The sequence below is a fragment of the Dreissena polymorpha genome, chromosome 4 (assembly GCF_020536995.1).
Source record: "Dreissena polymorpha isolate Duluth1 chromosome 4, UMN_Dpol_1.0, whole genome shotgun sequence".
NCBI lineage: Eukaryota > Metazoa > Mollusca > Bivalvia > Myida > Dreissenidae > Dreissena > Dreissena polymorpha.
The window spans coordinates 5530619-5552650 of record NC_068358.1 but is presented as its reverse complement, the minus strand read 5'-3'; the positions used below and the strand labels follow the sequence as shown (position 1 = coordinate 5552650).

Below are 22032 nucleotides of genomic sequence, written 5' to 3'. Positions count from 1 at the left end.
AGTCAGAACAGGCTAATCAGGGACGACACTTTCCGCTTCTATGACATTTTCTGTTTAAAGAAAGTCTCTTCTTATCAATAATGCAGTTTATGCGGAAAGTGTCGCACAGGCTAATCAGGGACGACACCGTTACGTACATGCATTAAACCCCCTTTTTACAGAGCACGGCTTAGTTATATATTAATATTTTGTTATCATTTTCTTTCTTGAACATTAGATTTTTGTAGCGATTAAATGTTAAAGCACAATACAAAGATACCAGTGTTTCAGCATACTGACCTTGCCGTTAGTATCCACCCGTATAAGATTTATTAAATTTACATATTAAAAAACACACTATATTTTATGTAAGTCAATCAGGAACGTTAAAGTGATGACACTTATGGTAGACGCGAATCTCAATTAACAATTAAACAGCTTACAATGAACACTTACATGGAATATTAATACTTATTGCATTGATATCAGCTAGTAACAATCGACCATAAATTCAATTGTGTACAGCCGTTGCTTTTGTTATCAGACAGATTAATTACATGTTAATAAATAAATAATGGAGAGTTTACATCCAGCTGAAAGGGATTGACGATTCATTAAAGCCGCCCGAGTTGATATTTCTCACAACAATTCGGTTATCTCAACTGACCAGAATTGATCCGTATTCGTCAGATACATTCTAAGGCGTAACTCTCCCATACTGATTTTCGCAAAAATTGTGCCAAAAAAATGCCAAAAGCATCAAAAATACGAAACTTAATTATGTACATAACGGAATCCTAAAGACTTATATTAAGCTGTGACGTATGCACGCTTTGGGTCACGTGAGCGCCAATTTCACGTGATTTCTATTTCCGCGCATTTCAAAACAAAGCATAACTACTAAATAACACAAGCAATTTACAAACAAATTATGTCTACGCATAGCCCGAGCAAAGTGATTATAAAAGATGTTTTTGTCTTAATGGATAAACGAGGATCATTTTGTATTGAATATCATGTTCGTAAAAAGACAGAATGCAAGCTGATTGCATAAAAACGATTTCTCAGATCAGAGCGAATTCAATTAGGCCGATTTGTGGATTGAAAACAAAAGGAGATTTTATCAAGCTTGATGAAAGTTTATTGAATTTTGTCGAGTAATATGCATAGATATTGACAAAAAAATCACGCTGCAAAAACATTACGTTTGCTTGTCCCATTGTAAACGGGTAATGACATGATTATTCATCATTCATGCAAATGGCGTTGTAAACAATATTGCAATGGTCATGTGGTTTTGCATGTGACCCGCACGTGTTTAAATTTAGATTATTTCTGTGCATGCACGGAAATTGAAAAGCCCTATATTTGTACTAAATTTGGGCATTTCTTGACCAATTTTGACATTTTTTTGCACATCTGACAATAAATACAAACACATTTTGAGTCATAATCACTTTTTGGCGACACATACCACAAATGGGAAAATATACCAACTTTAACTCGGGCAGCTTTAATGCGGTTATCATCTTTTTTTGTGGTAAATGTTGTGCTATTCTTTTAGAAGTATGTATTTATTTGTTTGAACATAATTTGTTTGCTTTGATTACCCCTGAATTTAAAATGTGTTTCACGACCACACAAACATCGGCGCCAATGGTCTCCGTATAATAACTACGTACATGTGAAGTTACTTCTAACTTAATGGAATAGACGCCGTAAGGTCAATGGTAAGCACCGTATGCTTCAAGGCAAACTTCCCAAAATTTTAGATAATAGAGGTAGGCTTATTTATCTGTATGTTTGTATGTCACCATTAAAGAAATATGATTAAAAAAGCGGCGTACACGAACAAAACCAACAAAACCAGTTTTGACCTACACTTAAAAGGTAGATTTTTGTAAAAAGATGCTATAATGAAAAAAACGACAAAAAGTATGTGCAGGCACACTGACATAGTGTTCACTGCGTTGATAATTTGGGCAGTGCTCTGTGAAAAAGGGTTAAATGCATGTGCTTAAAGTACCGTCCCAGATTAGCCTGTGCAATCCGCAGGCTAATCAGAGACGACACTTTCCGCTTTAATGATAGTTTTCATTTAAAGAAGTATCTTCTTAGCAAAAAAAAAACTGTTTGCGGAAAGTGTGGTCCCTGATTAGCCTGTGCGGACTCGACAGGCTAATCTGGGACGGCACTTTACGCACATGCATTAAACCTCTTTTTCACAGAGCACGCCTCATTGATATTGAAATCTCGATACTCTGCTTGAGGTAAAGCATATGGGAAAATATTGAACAGTTGAAACGCTGTCAACGAACGGGACATTTATTGGGATTTATTTTGCAAGAGGAAGTTTAAAAAAAAACAAAACACACGAAAAAAAATACCATAAACTAAATTGGACTTACTAATTTATTTGGATCGATACCCCTTTGAAATTATCAATCTTTATACATTTAGTGTACTGTGCCTATTCACTAAATTTTTAAGTCACGCTTCATAAAGCATTGCGCGGTTATCAAATGCATCGTGGTTACTTAGAGAAACATATTTTTACAACTATCCACAATTTGCCTTTTTAGATGGCTAAAATTATATTTTCTCCACGTTTACGTGTAATTTATATATATGCATTGAACGTTCTGGTACTGTGCTTGTATAAGGCTCAATTAATAAAGATCTCAGTACTTATCTAAGTACCCAACAGACAGTTTATTTTTCATACACGCATTTACGTGATAACGGTATGCATTTATACATACTGTACGATTTCCTAAACGCGTTACATGTTTATTTAAGTGTCTTGATTTTCTAGTTTTTTATTCCTTAGTTAACTTATTGATTTAAAGCGTGTAATTCACTTAAATCAAAACTATGAAATTATTTTAGCATCGTTCCGGTGATACTGAGCCTAATGCTTAAGCGGAAAGTGTCGTCCCGGATTAGCCTGTGCAAAAACTTCACGGCCAAATCTTGTCCGACACTTTGCGCACATGCACTAGACAAAGTTTTTCCTGATCGAAGCTTATTTGATGAGGTGTTCCCAACGCTCTTTATAAATTCCATTCACGCTCCTTACGTGTCTGTTGTAGGCTGGGCGGACACAGGGGATGACGAAAGATTGTATCAGCACCTTTTCAAGGACTATAATCCGCTCATTCGACCAGTGGTCAACATCTCAGACACCATCGTCGTTCAATTTAATCTGGCCCTGAGCCAGATAATAAATGTGGTATGTTTAATATGATGACGTCATTGTGATCGTACGGTGACGTCATAGTTAAAAGGAATGTATATTAAAACGTCATGCAAGCAGGGTATTTTGTTGTATATTCACAGAACCCATTGACCAGCAGCAATGGTATGAATGTTTGGTAGAAGATTTGTTCGAGAAGTCCAAATACAGCCCGTTGGTAAGACCGGTGAGACAGATAAATGACACCATTACGATTAAATTTAGTGTTCAACTGAGTCAAATCATAAGTGTGGTAAGTATTGTTAAATGAACAAAGTATTATGTTAGTTCTATTTAATTCGTATTATCAGTATTCGTACAATGTTTTTTTCAGAAGTAGATTTCAAACGTTTAAAGTGTATAAATATGTGACACCGTACTGTTCAAAACCTAAAATATAAAGATATACCGTTTTTATTAATGCTTATTAAGCAGAATGTGGAATTAGCGTATTTTTTTATTTAATTTTGTTTTATTTCAGATCTATGTCTATGCATCCATTTATTAAATAGATCTAGTGTACATGTTTAAAATATTAAAGTGTTGACATTTTGCTAGATTTTTTATTTAGCATTTTTTGTGCAGTTTAATTGTTGTTAATTATAGCATACGGTTTCGTATTTGATAAAACACAAATAAGTTATGTTTGCGTGACAAGCATGCACAAATATATAGGATCACGTGACTTTGTGGGGTTCACAATTAAATTTCATGGATTTCACACCCGTATGTGATGATTTTTTTTTACAAATAACTTTTTAAACCAAATTTTCTTTAGAATTTCAATTACTGCATACAATACAGATTTGTATGCTGTTGATGGCAATGTGAAATACATCGGAATTTCTTTATTTTATAAGCCTCTGTTCTTGGTAAAAAAAGTAACGTGTTACGCAATCATTTACACAGTTATGCTGCACGCAACGTGGAATTTTGGCACCGATTTCAGACGTATTCAATTATTTATTCTTAAATCTTAAAAAAATCGGCACAAACTGCAAGAACACATGTTTTTATGCACTAAAGAGTATTGCTAATGTATTTCAATAACTTGTTATATTTGCAAAGATAAAGTTCTTAACTGTGTGTTTTCATTCTGTCCAGCCCGTGCGTAAATCCCTGTGAACCCTGTTGATTCTGCACCCTGATTTTGTATGGCTCGCGAATAAACACAGTTAGCTCTACTAAAGAGGATTCACTGCAACGCCGAACTCAATACGTGTAAAATGACGTTACGTTTTACGTCACGACGTCAATATGTACACACAGTCTACAGTATTAACTTTTTTAAATCTAAATAAACGTTGGAAAAGCAAAAACTAAAATACAATTTATTTGTTCTATAGATAATCGATTTTATTTAATTGATGGTATTCCAAACCAATAAATAATCTCGTTTAAATCTTCTTTATTCTTCGTTGATTACCAGTAAACAAAATGTTTGGAAACAAAACAATAAAATTAATGATCAAAGTTTTGACATACATTTTTTTAATCAAATTCTATTTCCTGAATGTTGGTATTCAAATTCAAAGGGGATGTAAAAACGAAAATGCAAACTAAGCGTCAAGGAATATTGCTGTATCGCCTGAGCGTTCTACGATCTGTAACACATGGGTTTTCCCTTGGCAATCTTGGGAAATACTAGGCAATCTGTAAATTGCATCACAACGTTTACCATAGACAGTTATCAATATTATGTTGTCTTGGCTGTGATTAATGCCTTTCTAGTAATAAAATCAGGGTCGTTGTCTTTTGTAGGACGAGAAGAACCAGATTATGAAAACTAACGTCTGGCTACAAGTGGTATGTTTATGTTTATAGATCGCATGATGGGCAACATTCTGAGTATACTGGTTTTGATGTATGTGGGTTTAGTGTCACTCCATATTAACATGTGGGTTTAGTGTCATTCCATATTAGCATGTGGGTGTAGTGTCATTCCATATTAGCATGTGGGTGTAGTGTCATTCCTTATTAGCATGTGGGTTTAGTGTCACTCCATATTAACATGTGGGTTTAGTGTCATTCCATATTAGCATGTGGGTGTAGTGTCATTCCATATTAGCATGTGGGTGTAGTGTCATTCCATATTAACATGTGGGTTTAGTGTCACTCCATATTAACATGTGGGTTTAGTGTCACTCCATATTAACATGTGGGTTTAGTGTCACTCCATATTAACATGTGGGTTTAGTGTCATTCCATATTAGCATGTGGGTTTAGTGTCATTCCATATTAGCATGTGGGTTTAGTGTCACTCCATATTAACATGTGGGTTTAGTGTCATTCCATATTAGCATTGTGGGTTTAGTGTCATTCCATATTAGCATGTGGGTTTAGTGTCATTCCATATTAGCATGTGCTGTCCGCAAAGGCTTATATGGGACTTTCCACCCAAACTGGATTTTCGTTTAGAACAGACCGTCTTTAAACTTAAAATTCCTTAAAAAGCGGAAAGTGTCGTTTCAGATTAGCCAATGCGGAATGCACAGTCTTATCTGGGACGACACTCTACGCACATGCATTAAGCCCAGTTTCCAGAACGCGTCTTATATTTTAGTTTGGTGTTGTACAATATGTTAGAAAGTGCCTGATTTTATTGCGTTAAATATGATGTAATTTTACTCTCGTTTCTACCATTTCCCTATGGGGACTTTTGTCGTTTTGAACGAGTTGGTATTAAAACGGAGTAAACCATTAAGTTAAGAGAACATGGTATCACGTGGTATAAATTTTGTTTTATCGAAAAGAACGTTGTAGACGAAAGCCACATTTGTTTGATTATTGCAATTACCATACTTTATACATGAATAAACAATGGGACCAGAGCCAAATAGTTTTTTATATGTAGATTATAAGCAACGCACAGCATCACATACACTCGGTTAAAAAAAGGTTTTCCGAAGGAAAAAAAACTGCTTATTAATGATCAGTCGGGCGAAAGAATTACGTCAATATATCCAAGGTCAAGGTCACACGTTGAGTTCAAAGGTAAAAAATGGCCATTAATGAGCTTGTCCGGGCCATAACTATGTCGTTGATTGAGAGATTTTCAAATTATTCGGCACATTTGTTCAACCTCGTTGGACGGTGTGTCATGCGAAAGAATTACGTCGATATATGCAACGTCAAGGTCACACTGTGAGTTCAAAGGTCAAAAATTGCCATAAATGATATTATTATGATTGATATTATTATTATTGTGAGATTTTAAAATTACTTGGTACATTTGTTCACAATCAGTGGACGGTGTGTCATGCGAAAGACTTACGTCAATATCTCTAAGGTTAAGGTCACACTTTGAGTTCAAAGGTAAAAAATGGTCATATATGATCTTGTACAGGTCATAACTATGTCATTCATTGTGATTTTAAAATTACTCGGTACATTTGTTCACAATCATTGGACGGTATGTCATGCGAAAGAATTACGCGTTATATTCAAAGTCAAGGTCACACTTGGAGTTTGCAAGTCAAAAATGGCCATTAATGAGCTTGTCCGCGCCATAATTATTTCATTCATTGTGTGATTTTAAAACTGACTCCGTACATTAATTATGTTCACAGTCATTGGACGGCGTGTCATGCGAAATAATTCAAGAGTTCAAAGGCCAAAATGGCCGTTAATGATAATGGCATAATAATTCTTACAAATCGCCATAATTTAGCTTGTTTTGTTAAGACGGCATGCATAATATTCTGTGTCAATGCAGCATGTTGGGGTATTCGTCACGTCTGTGACTAAGTTCTAGTTATAAATATATTTTTTGGAAAACCTGGTTTTGTGACAATTTTGTCTTCATTATATATGAGCCTCGAACTGTAAAACGGGGGTTAATGCATGTGTGGAAAGTGTCGTCCCAGATTAGCATGTGCAGCCTTTACTCAACCCCACTTGAATTTGCTTGAGGAAAAATTGTTCGAATCTAAATAAGTACATTTGAATAATTGACAAGCAAATTTAAGATGCTTTAAATAAGACACAAACTTAATGGTAAACGTATTGTAGTTCAGTCTGATTATCATAATTTTATCATAAACGCTTGCGAGCGTATTGCCGACAGAGTTGTTGGTAGTCAGAACGTAGTGTGTCCACTGCAGTACTGGGATGACTACCAGCTGAAATGGGACCCGAAGGACTACGGAGGGATCGAGGCGCTGCGCATCCGACCAGAGAAAGCATGGACCCCGGATATTGTGCTGTTTAACAAGTAAGTCGGCAACCAGCTGATGCTTGGTTAAAATTAATGTCTTGTCGAAACACGATTATGTAATTATTTCTGTACTACTGTCAATGAAAAAAAAAGATGTAACTTCCGGAATAACCTTGCGAAACCGAAATTTTACAATCTTACCCCTATTATGAAATAATTCCTCTTTGAGACAAGCATGCAATACAAGTCTTATTTTTCTTAAATGTTTCTTAAAAGTCTTAATTTGTACCAACTAGTTTATGTTGTTTTGTATAGTGCGGATGGAAATTACGAAGTTTCCTACAGATCGAATGTCATCGTGTACAAAGATGGCGCAGTTAATTGGATACCCCCAGCGATCTACAAGAGTTCTTGCACAATAGATGTACAGGTAAAGAGGCAATACAGACGAGACTTAATGCAAGTGTCGTCCTAGATATCCATGTGCAGTTCGCACAGGCTTATCAGGCACGAATTTTATTTTATTTTTCGTCTATAGGAAGTTTCTCCGTAGCGAAATTCCAGTTTTTAAGCGAAAAGTGTCGTCTCTGATTAGCACGTGCGAACTGCACAAGAAATCTTGGAAAACATTTGCATCTAAGAGAGAGCGGCTCAAAAATATACACGTATGCTACAACTTTTTTTGTTTCATGCAAATTCATAGAATTGATACAGAGGAAATATTTTTTTTAATGTCAGTGTAAGATCGATTGTTATTTCACGAGTGATCATAGAAAATATATTTTAACGAGTGGCATATCATACACTGACATAAACAAATTTTCTGTTTCTTTAATGCCCCTTTTTCAAGAAAATAATTAACAGATGTTTTACTTTCGCTGAAAAGTTACCCTTTTCCCCGTGGCTCGCCTCAATGCATTTCAATACACAAAATGACGTCATGTTTTTGACGAAATGACGTCACTATTCCAGCGAAACTCTCCAGTTAGACTCTTTTACAATGTAAATAAACGGCGAAAAACTCAGAAAAAAAAATGTTGGATTCGGTGAATACCGATTTTAATTCACTCGTGATCATATAAATCTTGATATGATAATCTAAAAATAGAAAAAGTATTTCCGAAAATTTGTTATTTTCACCGGTGAAAATTACAAATTTTCGGAACTACTTTTTCTATTCTTATTTTTTATTTTTTTATTTTCACTGCTGTTATTCCACTGCAGAAATGTCATATTTTATCTTAAGGTATAAAAGAAAGATCCACTCCTGTTCAAAATTGGTTAACAATTGTGAATTCTTCATTGTGAGACTTCTACTGACAAATAAAATAATAATGGAAATTAATAAACAACATTAATTCGGTCAAAGTTCTCTGTACTAATTTCAGTGCATTCATTCTAATGTTGCGAAAAGTGTCGTTCCTATTAGCTGATTTGCGGACTGCACTGGCTTATGTGGGACGACACTTGACGCACATGCATTTAACCCCCTTTTTTAAGAGCTTGGCTCATCATCTTCTTGTATTCATTTTCCACACTTGTTTCAGTACTTTCCTTTTGACGAGCAAATCTGCGACATGAAGTTCGGTTCTTGGACCTTTAAAGAGGACCAGCTGAACTTCACCTTCTACATGAACATGAATTCCCTCGACGTCACCGACTACTTGAAGAGCGGCACGTGGGATATCCTCGACAGTCCCGCCAAGATCGAACGCGTGCCACATCCGGTCACTGGCGATTATAAAACCATGGTCATATTCACTTTCAAATTGCGGCGCAAAACTCTATTCTACACTGTTAATCTTATAATACCGTGTGTATTGATCAGCTTTGTTACTATATGCGTGTTTGCCTTGCCAGCGGACGCAGGGGAGAAAATAACGCTCTGCATATCTATTCTTCTCGCATTGGTTGTGTTTCTTTTACTAATCTCTAAAATTCTGCCGCCGTCGCTGACTATCCCTCTGGTGGCGAAATATTTACTGTTCACTTTCATTATGAATATAGCAGCAATATCATTAACAGTCATCGTCATCAATAGAAACTATAGGACGCCGCGCACATACCAGATGCCTTACTGGGTGAGATTGGTCTTCCTGAATTATTTGCCACGTCTTTTGTTTATGGAGCGACCGGGCCACAGCACGAGATGGCGACCCCCGGAAGACCATCGCGTGGGACATTCGGAAGACACGCCGCAACGGACACCACGTGGCGTGAACTCCAGGTCACCAGATGTTACGCAGTATTTACCACACTCATGTGGAGGACAGTATGAGAATTTAGTTGAATCTGTTGAGTTACCGGAACTCCGCAACCACTCCCCCTGCCGTTTGACGGTTTCGCCCGTTCGAGAGCTGCATCCGCGTGTGACAAGCTACGAGGATGAGGCCATTGCACAACTGTCGCCCGAAATCTTAAAAGCAGCTGAAGCCTTGAGGTTCATTAGTCGGCATCTGAAAAACGAGGACGAATACAACACGGTATAGATGATGACTTATCTTGGTTAACCTATTTAAGCCTTGTGGACTCTCCCATCCTTCTAAATTGGATCAATTTATTTCCAACATTAGGGATGTCTAGTATATTTAGTTCTATATTAAGAATATTTCTTACATAATTCCTTTCAGCAAACAGCGCAGACCCAGATGAGACGCCGCATCATGCGGCGTCTCATCTGGGTCTGCGCTGTTTGCCAAGGCCTTTATTCTAGACGCTAGGCTAGGTTGGTTAACCAACGGTTTAAATCGTGTAATCTTCATTATTTCTTTATTACAAATGCGTTACGAAACATTAACCAATGTTTCTCCGAACCAGCTTATCAATAGAGGTAGAGCGTAATTATTGCACTTTGATGAATGCTTTGTTCCTGAAATGAACGAACGGATTGTGTTGAATTGATTTCTATATTTGACACACAAGTTGCTAATAACATACTGAATGAATTATTCATAATTATGATTTAAGTAATTAAACATTGTAAGGTATATTTAACTTAACATTTATTTATTTTACACACTTTAAGCTCACGTATCGTATCAAAACTTAACATCACGATTTCGTGTAATTAATGATCCTTACGTGTTTACCGAACATCTGTTCCGGGCTGTTCAACAAACAAGAGCTTTAGCTAAACAAACACAAATGAAAACAGATGTTTAAAAGTAGATCGCAAAATCTTTCTCGATGGATTTCGCCGTGGAAGACTAATGATCAGTCAGTTTCAGAACCCCTTGTGTCTTGGCCGTAGTTTCTGCCTGGTACTTTTAAACAGTCTTAAAATGTTAAGCATGCATGCGGCGAAATAGTCATTATCACTTTTGAAAGGTAAATTTTGAGAATGACATCTTTCAACATGTGGATTTGCACCAAAACAAACTTTACACAACACTCCATTCTCAACAATTAAATGTAGCAAAACCGTTGAATGCAAATCCTCGCATGTTTTCGTTTGTGTCTAAGAAAATCCATTGTAACGCAACAGGTCCTATGTAAAAAAACAAGTTTAATTACTCGGTTTATATTGATAATAATTACGACTGTAATAAAACATACATTTAGGCTTAAAAACCAACGCGGTTACATGATATTTTATAATAACGTGTTGTTTCTCCGTGATTCAATAACGAACCCAAGTTCAGATGAGAAGGCATTAAATTAGAAGGTTTCAATGAAAAGCTTTTTTTAAGAAATTATATATTTGTCATAAAGTTAATCGTCACGGTGCTTGTTATAAATCATATCGGGGTATACCTCTCGTGGTTTATTTCCTATGCACCGTAACTAAGAACCGTTGATTATAAGGGATATCCGCGGACAATATTTTAACACTCGTATCATGCATATCTGTTTTCAGGTTTTGGATGACTGGAAATACGTAGCGAGGGTAATAGACCGCCTCCTTCTCTACATATTTCTCTGTGTGACCGTATTGGGCACGGTGTGCATCCTCATGCAAGCGCCGCACATCCTAGAGTATGTCGATCAGGATCAGATCATTCAGGACATCATCAGCAAGTGGGTTCTCAAACCACGTGACCCGTGACCGGAAGTAACGTCGGTTGCCATAGAGGCGCGCTCGTGTATGTGGCCGTATATGATGCAGGGATATGCATATAATCGAATAACCCTTTGCTCGTTGGCTGACTATTCAACGTTATGTTCATCAACGTATGCTATATGACGGTGTTGACATAGATACATCAGTATTGATTAACGTGGTGAGATGTGTGCGACTGTGCAGATTTGATTGGAGACAGAATCGACAGAGTAAGGCGGTGGGTTCGAACGATACACTCATGTGTGTTATTCAGAATTTATTCACAGGCGCTCGATGACAATGTTTCTTTTAATTTATTCAAATATTTTTTGTTTTTTTTTTAGTTACCCGTTGTTTATTATAATGCATACACATACTAAATCAATAAAAATATTTCGACAAAACGGCATCTTAAAAAAGATAGCTCGACTATGTATATAGATGTTGACAAGGTAAATCACTCGCCATTTTCTCAATATCTATATACAAAGTCGAACTATCCTCTTTTTAAGAAGACATTTTGTCGGAAGATTTATATTGATTTAGTATGTGTATGCATTATAATAAACAACGGGTAACTAAAAAAACCCATAAAAAACAACAAAAAACAACAAGATTGCCATACAGCGCCTGTGAATTTATTGTTATCATAATTGATTATCACCAAAGATTTTCCAACTGTCATTGTAGTTTACATGTGTGTATTAGTTATGAAAGGCAAGGGGAAATTGCTTATGAATGCACGGTTGCGAGTTAGTTTTCTACAAGAGGTCATAGAAGTGCATGCTTGTTTATTATCGTAACACATTGTATATTCTGATAAGACGTTAACTAATTGATAATGACTGGACATTTGCTTTGAATTGTTGTTAGTTATTGGCACTGTACGTAGCAAAGGAACACTAATTGAATGGTACAAGTGGTAAGTATTTTCACCCAATGAACATGTCAGAAAGAGAAGTCTATGGGAAATTGTCGTCCCTGATCAGCCTGTGTGAACTCCACATGCTAATCTGGGACGACACTTCACACGCATGCATTTAGCCCGGTTCAGATAACATCTTATTTTAAATACGTTTTCCCGTGTGCATATAGATGCAGACAGACTCATACATTGCTTGCGATGCGACGTATTTTTGAATGTCGTATCGCGGAATTTTACACTATCAACGTCTGTGTTTATGTCAGAGTTAAACGCCGTTGTGATAGCTTAAGTATGTCACATAATTTTAATGTATACACAATTGTTGCGAAAAAGATCCTTCTAACTTGCAAATGAAATAGATGAAATACTGATCAACATAAGAACACATTAAACATAAAACTAGTTTAAGCGAGTATGCAATATATAATAAGTCACGTAATACGAGTGTTTATTCGATTCATTAAATAAAGCATAACGGTAACGTTGACATGTTTAATAATGGCAATCAAACTTTAAACGAGCCGTTCTCTGTGAAAAGGGGATTTAATTCATGTGCGTAAAGTACCGTCTCAGATTATCACAGGCTAATTAGGGACGACACTTTCCGCCCAAACTGGATTTTTGCAAAGAAGATACTTTATGAAAACGAAATATACCATTAAAGCGGAAAATGTCGTCTCTGATTAGCCTGTGCGGACTACATAGGCTAATATGTGAAGACACTTTACGCACATGTGTTAAACCCCTGTTTCACAGAGAACGACTAAAATGTAATAACAGTATGCTCCGAATTATTTTCACTGAATGAAAGATGTCTGTTTGTATTACATTGACTTCAAATAATCAAAGGTATTAGTTAATATATACATTACATGTGATTTATCACGACGGGTTAATTTCTTGATTAAGTCATGATTTTGGAGTGTAATGTTAAGGCAAAGACCTATTCTATAGGTCTTTGGTTAAGGCAACATTTTAAAAACCGTTTTGATAAAACTTCGTTTTGTTATATAAAAGTGCAACATATACACAACTTAGCTCGTAAAATGCAAAGGAATGACCAACTAATCACTAGTTCATGTCACATAAACAGAAAGACTATATGGAATTTAAATACGGAACATGACTATTATGTTCGTTTTGTATTAAAAATGTTTAATGTATTGTTCATAACTAGCTCGACTCAATCATATATTTATCCATTCTATTTTAACTAAATGCTGAAATTGATCTATCAATTGTAATGAATGAAAGAGGTAATTGCCAAAATATAATAAATTGTACATTTTATTTAGTTAAAAAACAATGGCAAATCACATGTGAATGTTTAATTGATATTGCTTATATTGGTATGTTTGTATTTTTCACCTAAATTGAGATTGGTTTTTAGTAGGAATGTGCTAGACAAAATAGTACCTCATTAGTTTTCAGCGCTTTTTATCACGAACGCATTTTTTAAAACTGTATCATCTGTTAAATGACTTTTTTTATTAGCTGAACGGATAGTCCGGAAACAGTTATGTAAGTATTTGTAGCATTGAAAACGATATGGATGTGTTAAAAATACCAATGTATATATCAGAAGGATATGCGTAATCAAATCCTTCGAAATATGTTCCAATAGTTGTCATGTGATTAGGTCAAGATCCTCTAGTAATAGATTTTCATCTAATGGATTACTTTTTACCTGGTGAAGATTACATCAATGCATTAAGGTATACTTGTAGAACATCGAACATATGGCGAATCCAATTATTATAACACCAGAAAGTTTACTGAGGATGAGAACTACTTAATTCTTTATCTGATAACGCATCTATACAAAATAATGTATCCAATTTCAAAAAATACAAATTAAAGACTCTGATTAGTTTCTAAGTAAATAAATCACAACGACTCACATGTCAATAACTAAATTCATATTGATCTTAAAGATAAAAAACGTCAGAAAACACATCTTTATAATCCAAGAGGAATAAAAGAAATTCCGTCTCCTGTAATTGAAGGGTGACGTCAAGTTCAGGCTTTAAATTTTCGTCGTCTGGCAATATAATTTAGAACAACTTCAAACGCCTCTAAAAAAATTAGGGGTGTCGTAAAGTAAAAAAACCCTCATCCAAACATGAAAATATTTTTTGCGTGTCGCCATATTCTAACACGTAAAAAGTCCGTCGTCTTGCAAGAGTGTTATATCACGCTCAAAATTGGCGCTGAGCAATAAACTTGACGTCAACTTTAAACGCATTCAAAATATGCTGTTCCTGATTGTTGGTGGTCAAACTTCACGTCCGTCGTCTAGCACTGTTCACAGGTATATTGTCGTCAGGTCGTACCGAAATCAGTTACGTCGTCTGGAAATGAAGCCGTCGACAAGACCACAATGCCTTCTAAATATGTCGTCTAGTAATGCAGGTGACGTGAAGCAAACCCAGCAATAACAGATAACTTACATATCTTAAATAAAACCGTTTCCTTTATTTTATCACTTTTCGTATTTAGATTGCATAAGCATTCCTGCATATTTTCAAAACCGGTTAACGAAAATTCTGTTTAAGCCTGTAGTCGGTACGGAATAATAAAAATGTTCATAACATATTTGCTTAGATAATAATTTTTATGCATTCGATTTACTAATAAAAGCAGTGGAAGAATGGAATTTTGTTTTAAGTACATCATTTCGGCATATAATTACACCAATAGCAGCTTATGATGTCGGGTTGAGTATATATTGTCCTCTCGATCAGTAATTTAAACGTTGGCCTTCGATCTCGGTTGAAACCACTATCCTCGGGTTGCAATATGCACTATGATCTTCAACTGTCTATGATATATTTTGTATATATAATTTCCGATGTCTTCATAATCAGAATGCTTGCTCTTATTTTAACGAAACATTTATCGATGGTAACGGAGTGTGTAATACCAATTATCGGGATATCACAGCATGACATACAGTGCTTGCTCACTGGCACGCCAATCAATTAGGCATAATTGTAGGTACGTAGGAGCGGGAAATACCGTACATACCTTGGGTTAAGAAGGCGTTCCTGTATGTATATGGTGGAAAACTAAGTTGATTTTATATTTAATTTATTAAATGATAGATGCATGTATTGATTATTGTGTTATTCCAATGATTTAAATGTGCTTACAAACTTATCATCATCATCTTCTTCTTCTTCTTCTTCTTCCTCTTCTTATAATAAAAATAATTTGTACTTATATAAATTGATTCGCTTACTAAATTTGTATACCAGTAAACATGTTACATACATATATATTTGAAATGGATCGCGTTTGCTATAAAATCAAAGCGCTGTACATAGGCGCTGTAGGCCTGTGGCTGGATTTAGTGTGGTTGGGAAGAAGTATTGTCCGAATTTCTCCCTTTGTCCGAATTCATACGGATTGACCCGAGCGGTTGAGTTTAGAAGCTCAGAGACTGTAAGAAAAGAAAAATTTGTGTATATACTACAGTGTACATAGACGGTGGAAGACTACACGATAGTTGTGGTGGGAACAATAACCTTTTGTTCAACTCTACAGATCTCGTAAAGGTTCGTCTACATGGGCGGTGAAGATATACAACAACAACAACAACAACAACAATATGGCCGCAAAAAACTGTTATTGTTGGCGTCAAAAAATGACTTTCAATAGCCTAAAATAGCTTTTTATTACATAATTAACAGATCAGGAAAACACTGATACTTCCTTTGTAATGTGTATACAAAAGAAAATCCACTTACCCAAATAAAGAACGTTGTAAAGATTGTGTACTTTGTCTCACGTAGAACTTTCCGCGCTCGATTTGCGCGCTCGATCTGCGCAGTGAAATACCATATCCGGTTTCTTTGTCTATTTCCGAGAATGATCATGGAATATTTGTTTGTTTTTTTCATTTTCTTTTTTCTGGAATGTCTTGTTAACGCAAAATAAAATAACAATATTTTAAAGTATGTTTATAAATACCAAATTTAATGTCTTCAAAAAATTTATCAGTAAAAAATATACTTTCTGTCTCCGTAAACACTCGTATCTTTTAGGCCTAAACCGTCAAGTGAGGAATTTATTCTCGCATGAATATGTAAACAATAAAAACTATGTTGTAGCCAATGCTTAGCAATTTTGCTTCAGTAATATTTAATTTTTTTACACTTTTGATCACACGGTCATGTTATATAGTGATGTCCTGTATTTACAAGGCGGGTTATTGTGATCTGCGAAGAGCTACTTTTATTGCGCATGAATTAAGTGGTAAATCGGAGTTTTGGGAATTTGGTTTATGGCAGCCAGCCAAATCGGATAGGCTGTGATTATTACTATGGCCTTGGGGTTGGGGCTACGCCCAGGCCAAAGAACAAACCCATTTATTTTAAAAATGAGAGTACCAATTTTACATGTTTATCAATTCAGGTGTTTGGAATCAACGGTTACACCAAATCTGTGTTCTTAATTGCGTATTGTAACAAGTGTGAATATTGCATGAATGTCCTCCCGAATTAAGAATTTATTCTGCTTCTGGCATTATCGTGGCACGCAATCGGTGGCCCATGTCTATTCAAGTGTCATTAATGTTACTAATGGCACGGCAAAATATGTTATTCATAGATCCAAAAACAAACAAGAACCAATGTCTAGAGAACGATCAACAATTATTTTTATGACAATGGTGGTTGTTTTTGTCTATAATATCACACAGCAATCCATAAATACATACGGCTTATTAACCCATGTATGTCTAGTGCCTAGAAAAAAGGCATTGGCAAACAGCGTTGACCCAGATGAGACGCCGCATGATGCGGCGTCTCATCAGGGTCTGCGCTGTTTGCTTAAAAGAATTTCTGTAAGAAATATTCCATATATAGAAATAAATAGACTAGACATCCCTAATTTTGGAAATAAATTGATCAAATTTAGAAGGATGGGAGAGTCCACTAGGCATAAATGGGTTAAACATCTCTATACCGTTATACGACCCGCGTCATGCGAAACTTTGTCCTTATGCCATATGCGGCCAGTGTACCTCCAGACAAGCCCCAAACTCAGGAGCTACGCTGCCCGCTAATTAGACCGCGGGACTTTGTGCGACATTATAGAGGACAGTGTAGCTCCTTACTAGACTGGGAGACTGTACAGGCTAGTCTGGCGCTTTGCAGGCCGCATATGACATAAGACCGAATTCAGCATGACGCGTCAAGCTATATAAATGGAGTATCATCGGTCCATATACTACTAGGAATGATCTAAGGGATAAGATGTGAATACTAAAACTGTCACAAACTATTCAAATGAAATCCGCAAAATCAGTGTTTTGATTTTCGAAGTATCCACAATTGATAATAGACACACGATTAAAGCAAACTCCTATTATATTTACATAAGCAAGTTGCTTTAATGTTAACATGGTTTAAGTTTGTTCCTCAATACGAGCGACAAATAACAATCTCTTCACATATGTTAAGTACTCGTCTTCCTTGAATTCACGCTTTTTTTCATTGCGCAAGAACATCGTTGAGTTGAATTTTTGATCTCGTCAAATAATGAACAAAAACGAAAATTAGGCGGGTAAGCGAAGCAAATAGGTTCTTCAAGAAGACTAATAGTAAGGATAACAACACTACTACATTACCTATGCCTACTGTGTAAAATACAGGGAGAGGAATAGTGGCTCACTGTACCTGATGGTTGGCTCAGGTCAGACGCACACTGACGTATCGAAGAGTAAATCTAGGTGCAGTTATTGCAGTCTATACGCACCCTTGTCTACCTTTACCAATGCCACCGACTTGTGCTTTTAGCATTTCTCGTAGCATTGTACGGGTGGGTTGAGGATTATTATGATGAAAAATAACCCTTGTTTGATCTAGAAAAAGTAACTGCTTCTTTTGTTTCTGTTTTATTACAATTTATGTCTTTGAAGTGTTTTGTTTGGGACAGAGAGTGTGTATACAAAAGCATTAATGTACAAATTCGCGAGGATAATGCTCTTCACTATGAGTCAGAAAACAGATATATCGAGGTAACAGTTGTTAATCAAGACTTGGATTTATTTGAATAAACGTATTTCTGATCTGTGGCATGTTGCGAACATTACATGTAGAGCCATATGGTAGAAAATGTGTTGCGAAGAAGTATGTTTTCTAACAGAGATAAATCTAGCATGCTTGGAGTAAATGTAACAGTCGATGGTTTAAACGAGTATCGATTTTAATCGCTTACGAATCGAAACAAGAAGAGTTTCTTTTAAATTGTATTTGTTTAAATTCTTTTGGTTTTGAGGACAATTGTTACAATACAGCCTTTGAACGTCGACAAATACGGGAATTTCAAATCAGATCTATACGCGATCAAGTGTATCGATTGGAGAATAAAATAAACATGTGAGTAAAAATCAAAATCACAACGCACCTTATTGACCGCAGAAGGGGACCATGCACCATGATGATCGTCAACAATCGAGTAGGAGGAATGTGCAAGAAATGGTTGGAATTATGTGGCTGGTTGATGCTTTTGTTTGTTCCACCGTTGCATTCCATGCCATCAAAATGTGATCCTTCGTTGCATGGTAAGTAGTGTTATATACATTGTATATATATACAATTTCTATATGAAGTTGCCTTTCAAAATGTGTTTGTTTTACTGATCGGTGGTATGAAATTCAGGTTGAATTATATTTACACTTCAAATATGTTGTCATCATGATACAAATATATGACACATTTGTATAAATTTCATCAGCAAATTTGAGAGTATATCTCTATCATGTCCACAAGTCTTGTGTGGCCCAAGTAACAGCGATATATTAACTTTACTCGATACTGTGCTGGTATCTATCTGCTCAAACTATTTGGGTCGCGCTCTGTGAAAAGGGGTTTTAATGCATGTGCGTTAAGTGTCATGCCAATTTAGCCTGTCAGGGACGACACTTTCCGCTTTTATGATATTTTTCGTTTAAAGAAAGTCTCTTCTCAGCAAAAGTCCAGTTACGACGGATAGTGTCGTCCCTGATAATACTGTGTGGATTGCACAAGTTAATATGGGACGACACTTTACGCACATGCATTTAACCCCTTTTTCAAAGAGAACGGCTCATTTAAATTAAATTCACGATGTTTACTAGTAGTACATAAAGTTACTAAACACCATATATGTTAATGTATTTATTATAAATTTTATTTAATTATAGGAATATTTCATTCATAAAAGTTGACGAAACATATCGATATGCGATTTTACAGTGGATCATTTATACACTTTTATCAGTAGCATTAAATAAGTCATACATATATGCATGTCATACGTTAATACATACTATATAATTGAATTAAGACGTATAATTTTTCTAACAAGCGATGCACACTAATTCCAGTGCACAACGTAGTACCATGCCAGGTGTTTTCTATTAGCTAGCAATGCACGAAGATCATTTGCTTGTTCTACTTAACGGTTGGTAAATAAATATTGTCTACAAAACTTGGGTTGGTAATTTGTTAAAGGTTCCGAATGGGAAACAAATTCGAACTTGGAAATGTTCTTTTGGGACTACTTTATTTTCAACATAATGCAGTATCAAAAGGTTATTTTGTATTACTTAATCCATGTCAGTCACACATTTGCCATTTTCATAGCCAGGAATTTATATATCGTCAGATAAACCAATGGTTTACATTACACAAACATAAATAATTAAGATATAACAATTGCTGTCATAGCGTATACACCATTTTATAAAGCGTGTCTGTTTATACCGTACATGTATTTGGACTGTGCTCTGTGAAAGGGGGGGTTCAATGCATGTGCATAAAGTGTTGTCCCAGATTAGCCTGTGTAGTCCGCACAGGCTTATCAGGGACGACACTTTCTGCTTTCATGATATTTTTTCTGTTAAAGAAAAAGTATCTTCTTAGCAAAAATCCAGTTAAGCCGGAAAGTGTCGTACCTGATTAGCCTCAGTATCTGGGACGATACTTAACGCACATGCATTAAACCCCGTTTTCACAGAGCGCGGCTCATTTATTATAACGTTTCCGTGCACACAGATATGAACGCTTCCTTTTCCAGTAAGTTGAGATCTCGATGTAAGCAAGTGTTCATTTTATAAATACCTCCACACGACCCTTCACCCGGTCGATACTATTTCTCCACGGAACCTATTATTTTGTTGATCTTTAACTCAGACCTTTTCTATTGATTAGCAAAACAGATGTTCAAAAAATAAAGGTTAATTACATTGGCTGCATTATCTCTTCTAGATCTTCCCAACATCTTCGTGTGGTATGCCTTTTTCCATGGTCAGTAAGTGTGAAAACACTTGGAAACTGCAACATACAGTATACATCATTCGAATGGAGTTACATGTACACTCGTTATTGTAATACATTTTGATTATTCGTGTTTCCTATTGTATAGTAACCGAAATGTTCATTAATTTAAACCTTTACCACGTAGAAACGTATTTTGACGCTTGTATGGTATCTTTGAAAGTTACATGTAGTTAAATACCTTTCTTACTACATTCAAGTTTAAAGGCTTCATCTCCAGCCCTCAGATACTGATAAGCAGCAAACAGCATAAAACCTGAACAGACTGCAAGTTACTCGCAGGCTATTTTGGTTTTATGCTGTTAACATTTATGAGTTTTCACTTTGTTTCTGAGTGGTAAAAGGTTAAGATTGTTTTGTTTTAAACATTATGTTCTCACTAACTATGTCTACGTCGGAACAGTCGCGATACTATTTTGAATAGCTTCAAGAAACTCATTAACTGCATTTTCAATTTACTTTGCGTTTTGACTTGAACTTTGATTTACAATTATTTACTTCGTACAGGATGTGGTGATTTAAAATTATTTACTTCTTTCAGAATGTAGATTTTGTCGCATAAAACAAACTTATATGTTATTTGGCATTCATTTAAACACGGAGCTGTCTTCTTGATTAAATGAAATAAAGAACACATAAATGTAAATGTAAACATTTTTTCAGTCCATATATTTCAACAATACTTTTCTTTTGAATTATAATTGTGTTTTGTTTTCCCTAGTCTGTCGTAAACAAATTATTAAACAAGTCACTTATTTTGTATTAAAATTTGTAATATATTTCATGCAGTCGTTAACCTAATAGTCCGAATTGTTGAACTATAACAGTTCAGTGTTATTTTTATGTTATTAATATGTATTTTAATTATTCAAGTCATCACTATATTAATGCAAACATTCACTTCTAAAATTTATTTATTAACTAAAAGTTAACAGGACATCAACATAATTACTTTTATAAAGAAGACATTTATCCAGAATATGAGTAAAAATATTAAGCCGCGTTGAGAGCTTAACGCGCGTGCATTTAATGTCGTCCCAGTCCACAAAGACTAATTTGGGATAACTGTTTCCGCACGCACTGGATTTTCCTTTTGAAGAGACCTTTTGTCAACGAAACATTGAATACATGTGAAAAGTGCCGCCCCTGATAAGCCTGTACACATGAATAGAACCCAGTTTAGTACAGAACAAGGCTTACTTGTTAAAGGGACCGTCAACCAGATTGACGAAATAAAAGAAAAGTTATAAAATACCGTATTTTTTACATTTATTAGTTTAGATTGATTGACATATCACGACTGTTATATCACATTACGTGATAAAGTTCATATTTTTAGTATATTCTGTAATAAAATTTCGCGATGTGAAATCG

At 35.5% G+C, this 22032-nt stretch overlaps 2 protein-coding genes across 3 annotated transcripts in view; both read left to right on the top strand.

The window, feature by feature from the left end:
- The window catches only part of LOC127876388 (acetylcholine receptor subunit beta-like 1), a 34081-nt gene extending 21817 nt beyond the window's left edge, over positions 1 to 12264 (top strand). The window contains exons 2-7 of one of the 2 annotated variants that reach the window (XM_052421576.1): positions 3072 to 3211; positions 4976 to 5020; positions 7318 to 7427; positions 7686 to 7800; positions 8918 to 9853; positions 11227 to 12264. In XM_052421576.1, coding sequence (XP_052277536.1) covers positions 3072 to 3211; positions 4976 to 5020; positions 7318 to 7427; positions 7686 to 7800; positions 8918 to 9853; positions 11227 to 11415 — 1535 coding nt within the window. In that variant the 3' untranslated portion in view covers positions 11416 to 12264. Of the gene's footprint in view, positions 1 to 3071; positions 3212 to 3326; positions 3393 to 4975; positions 5021 to 7317; positions 7428 to 7685; positions 7801 to 8917; positions 9854 to 11226 lie in introns of those variants that run through there. The other variant, XM_052421575.1, reaches the window with a different exon arrangement.
- Positions 12265 to 18423: 6159 nt separating this feature from the next.
- Positions 18424 to 22032, top strand: part of LOC127877016 (uncharacterized) — a 35990-nt gene continuing 32381 nt past the window's right edge. The window contains 1 exon segment of the mRNA XM_052422597.1: positions 18424 to 18902. Coding sequence (XP_052278557.1) covers positions 18776 to 18902 — 127 coding nt within the window. The 5' untranslated portion in view covers positions 18424 to 18775.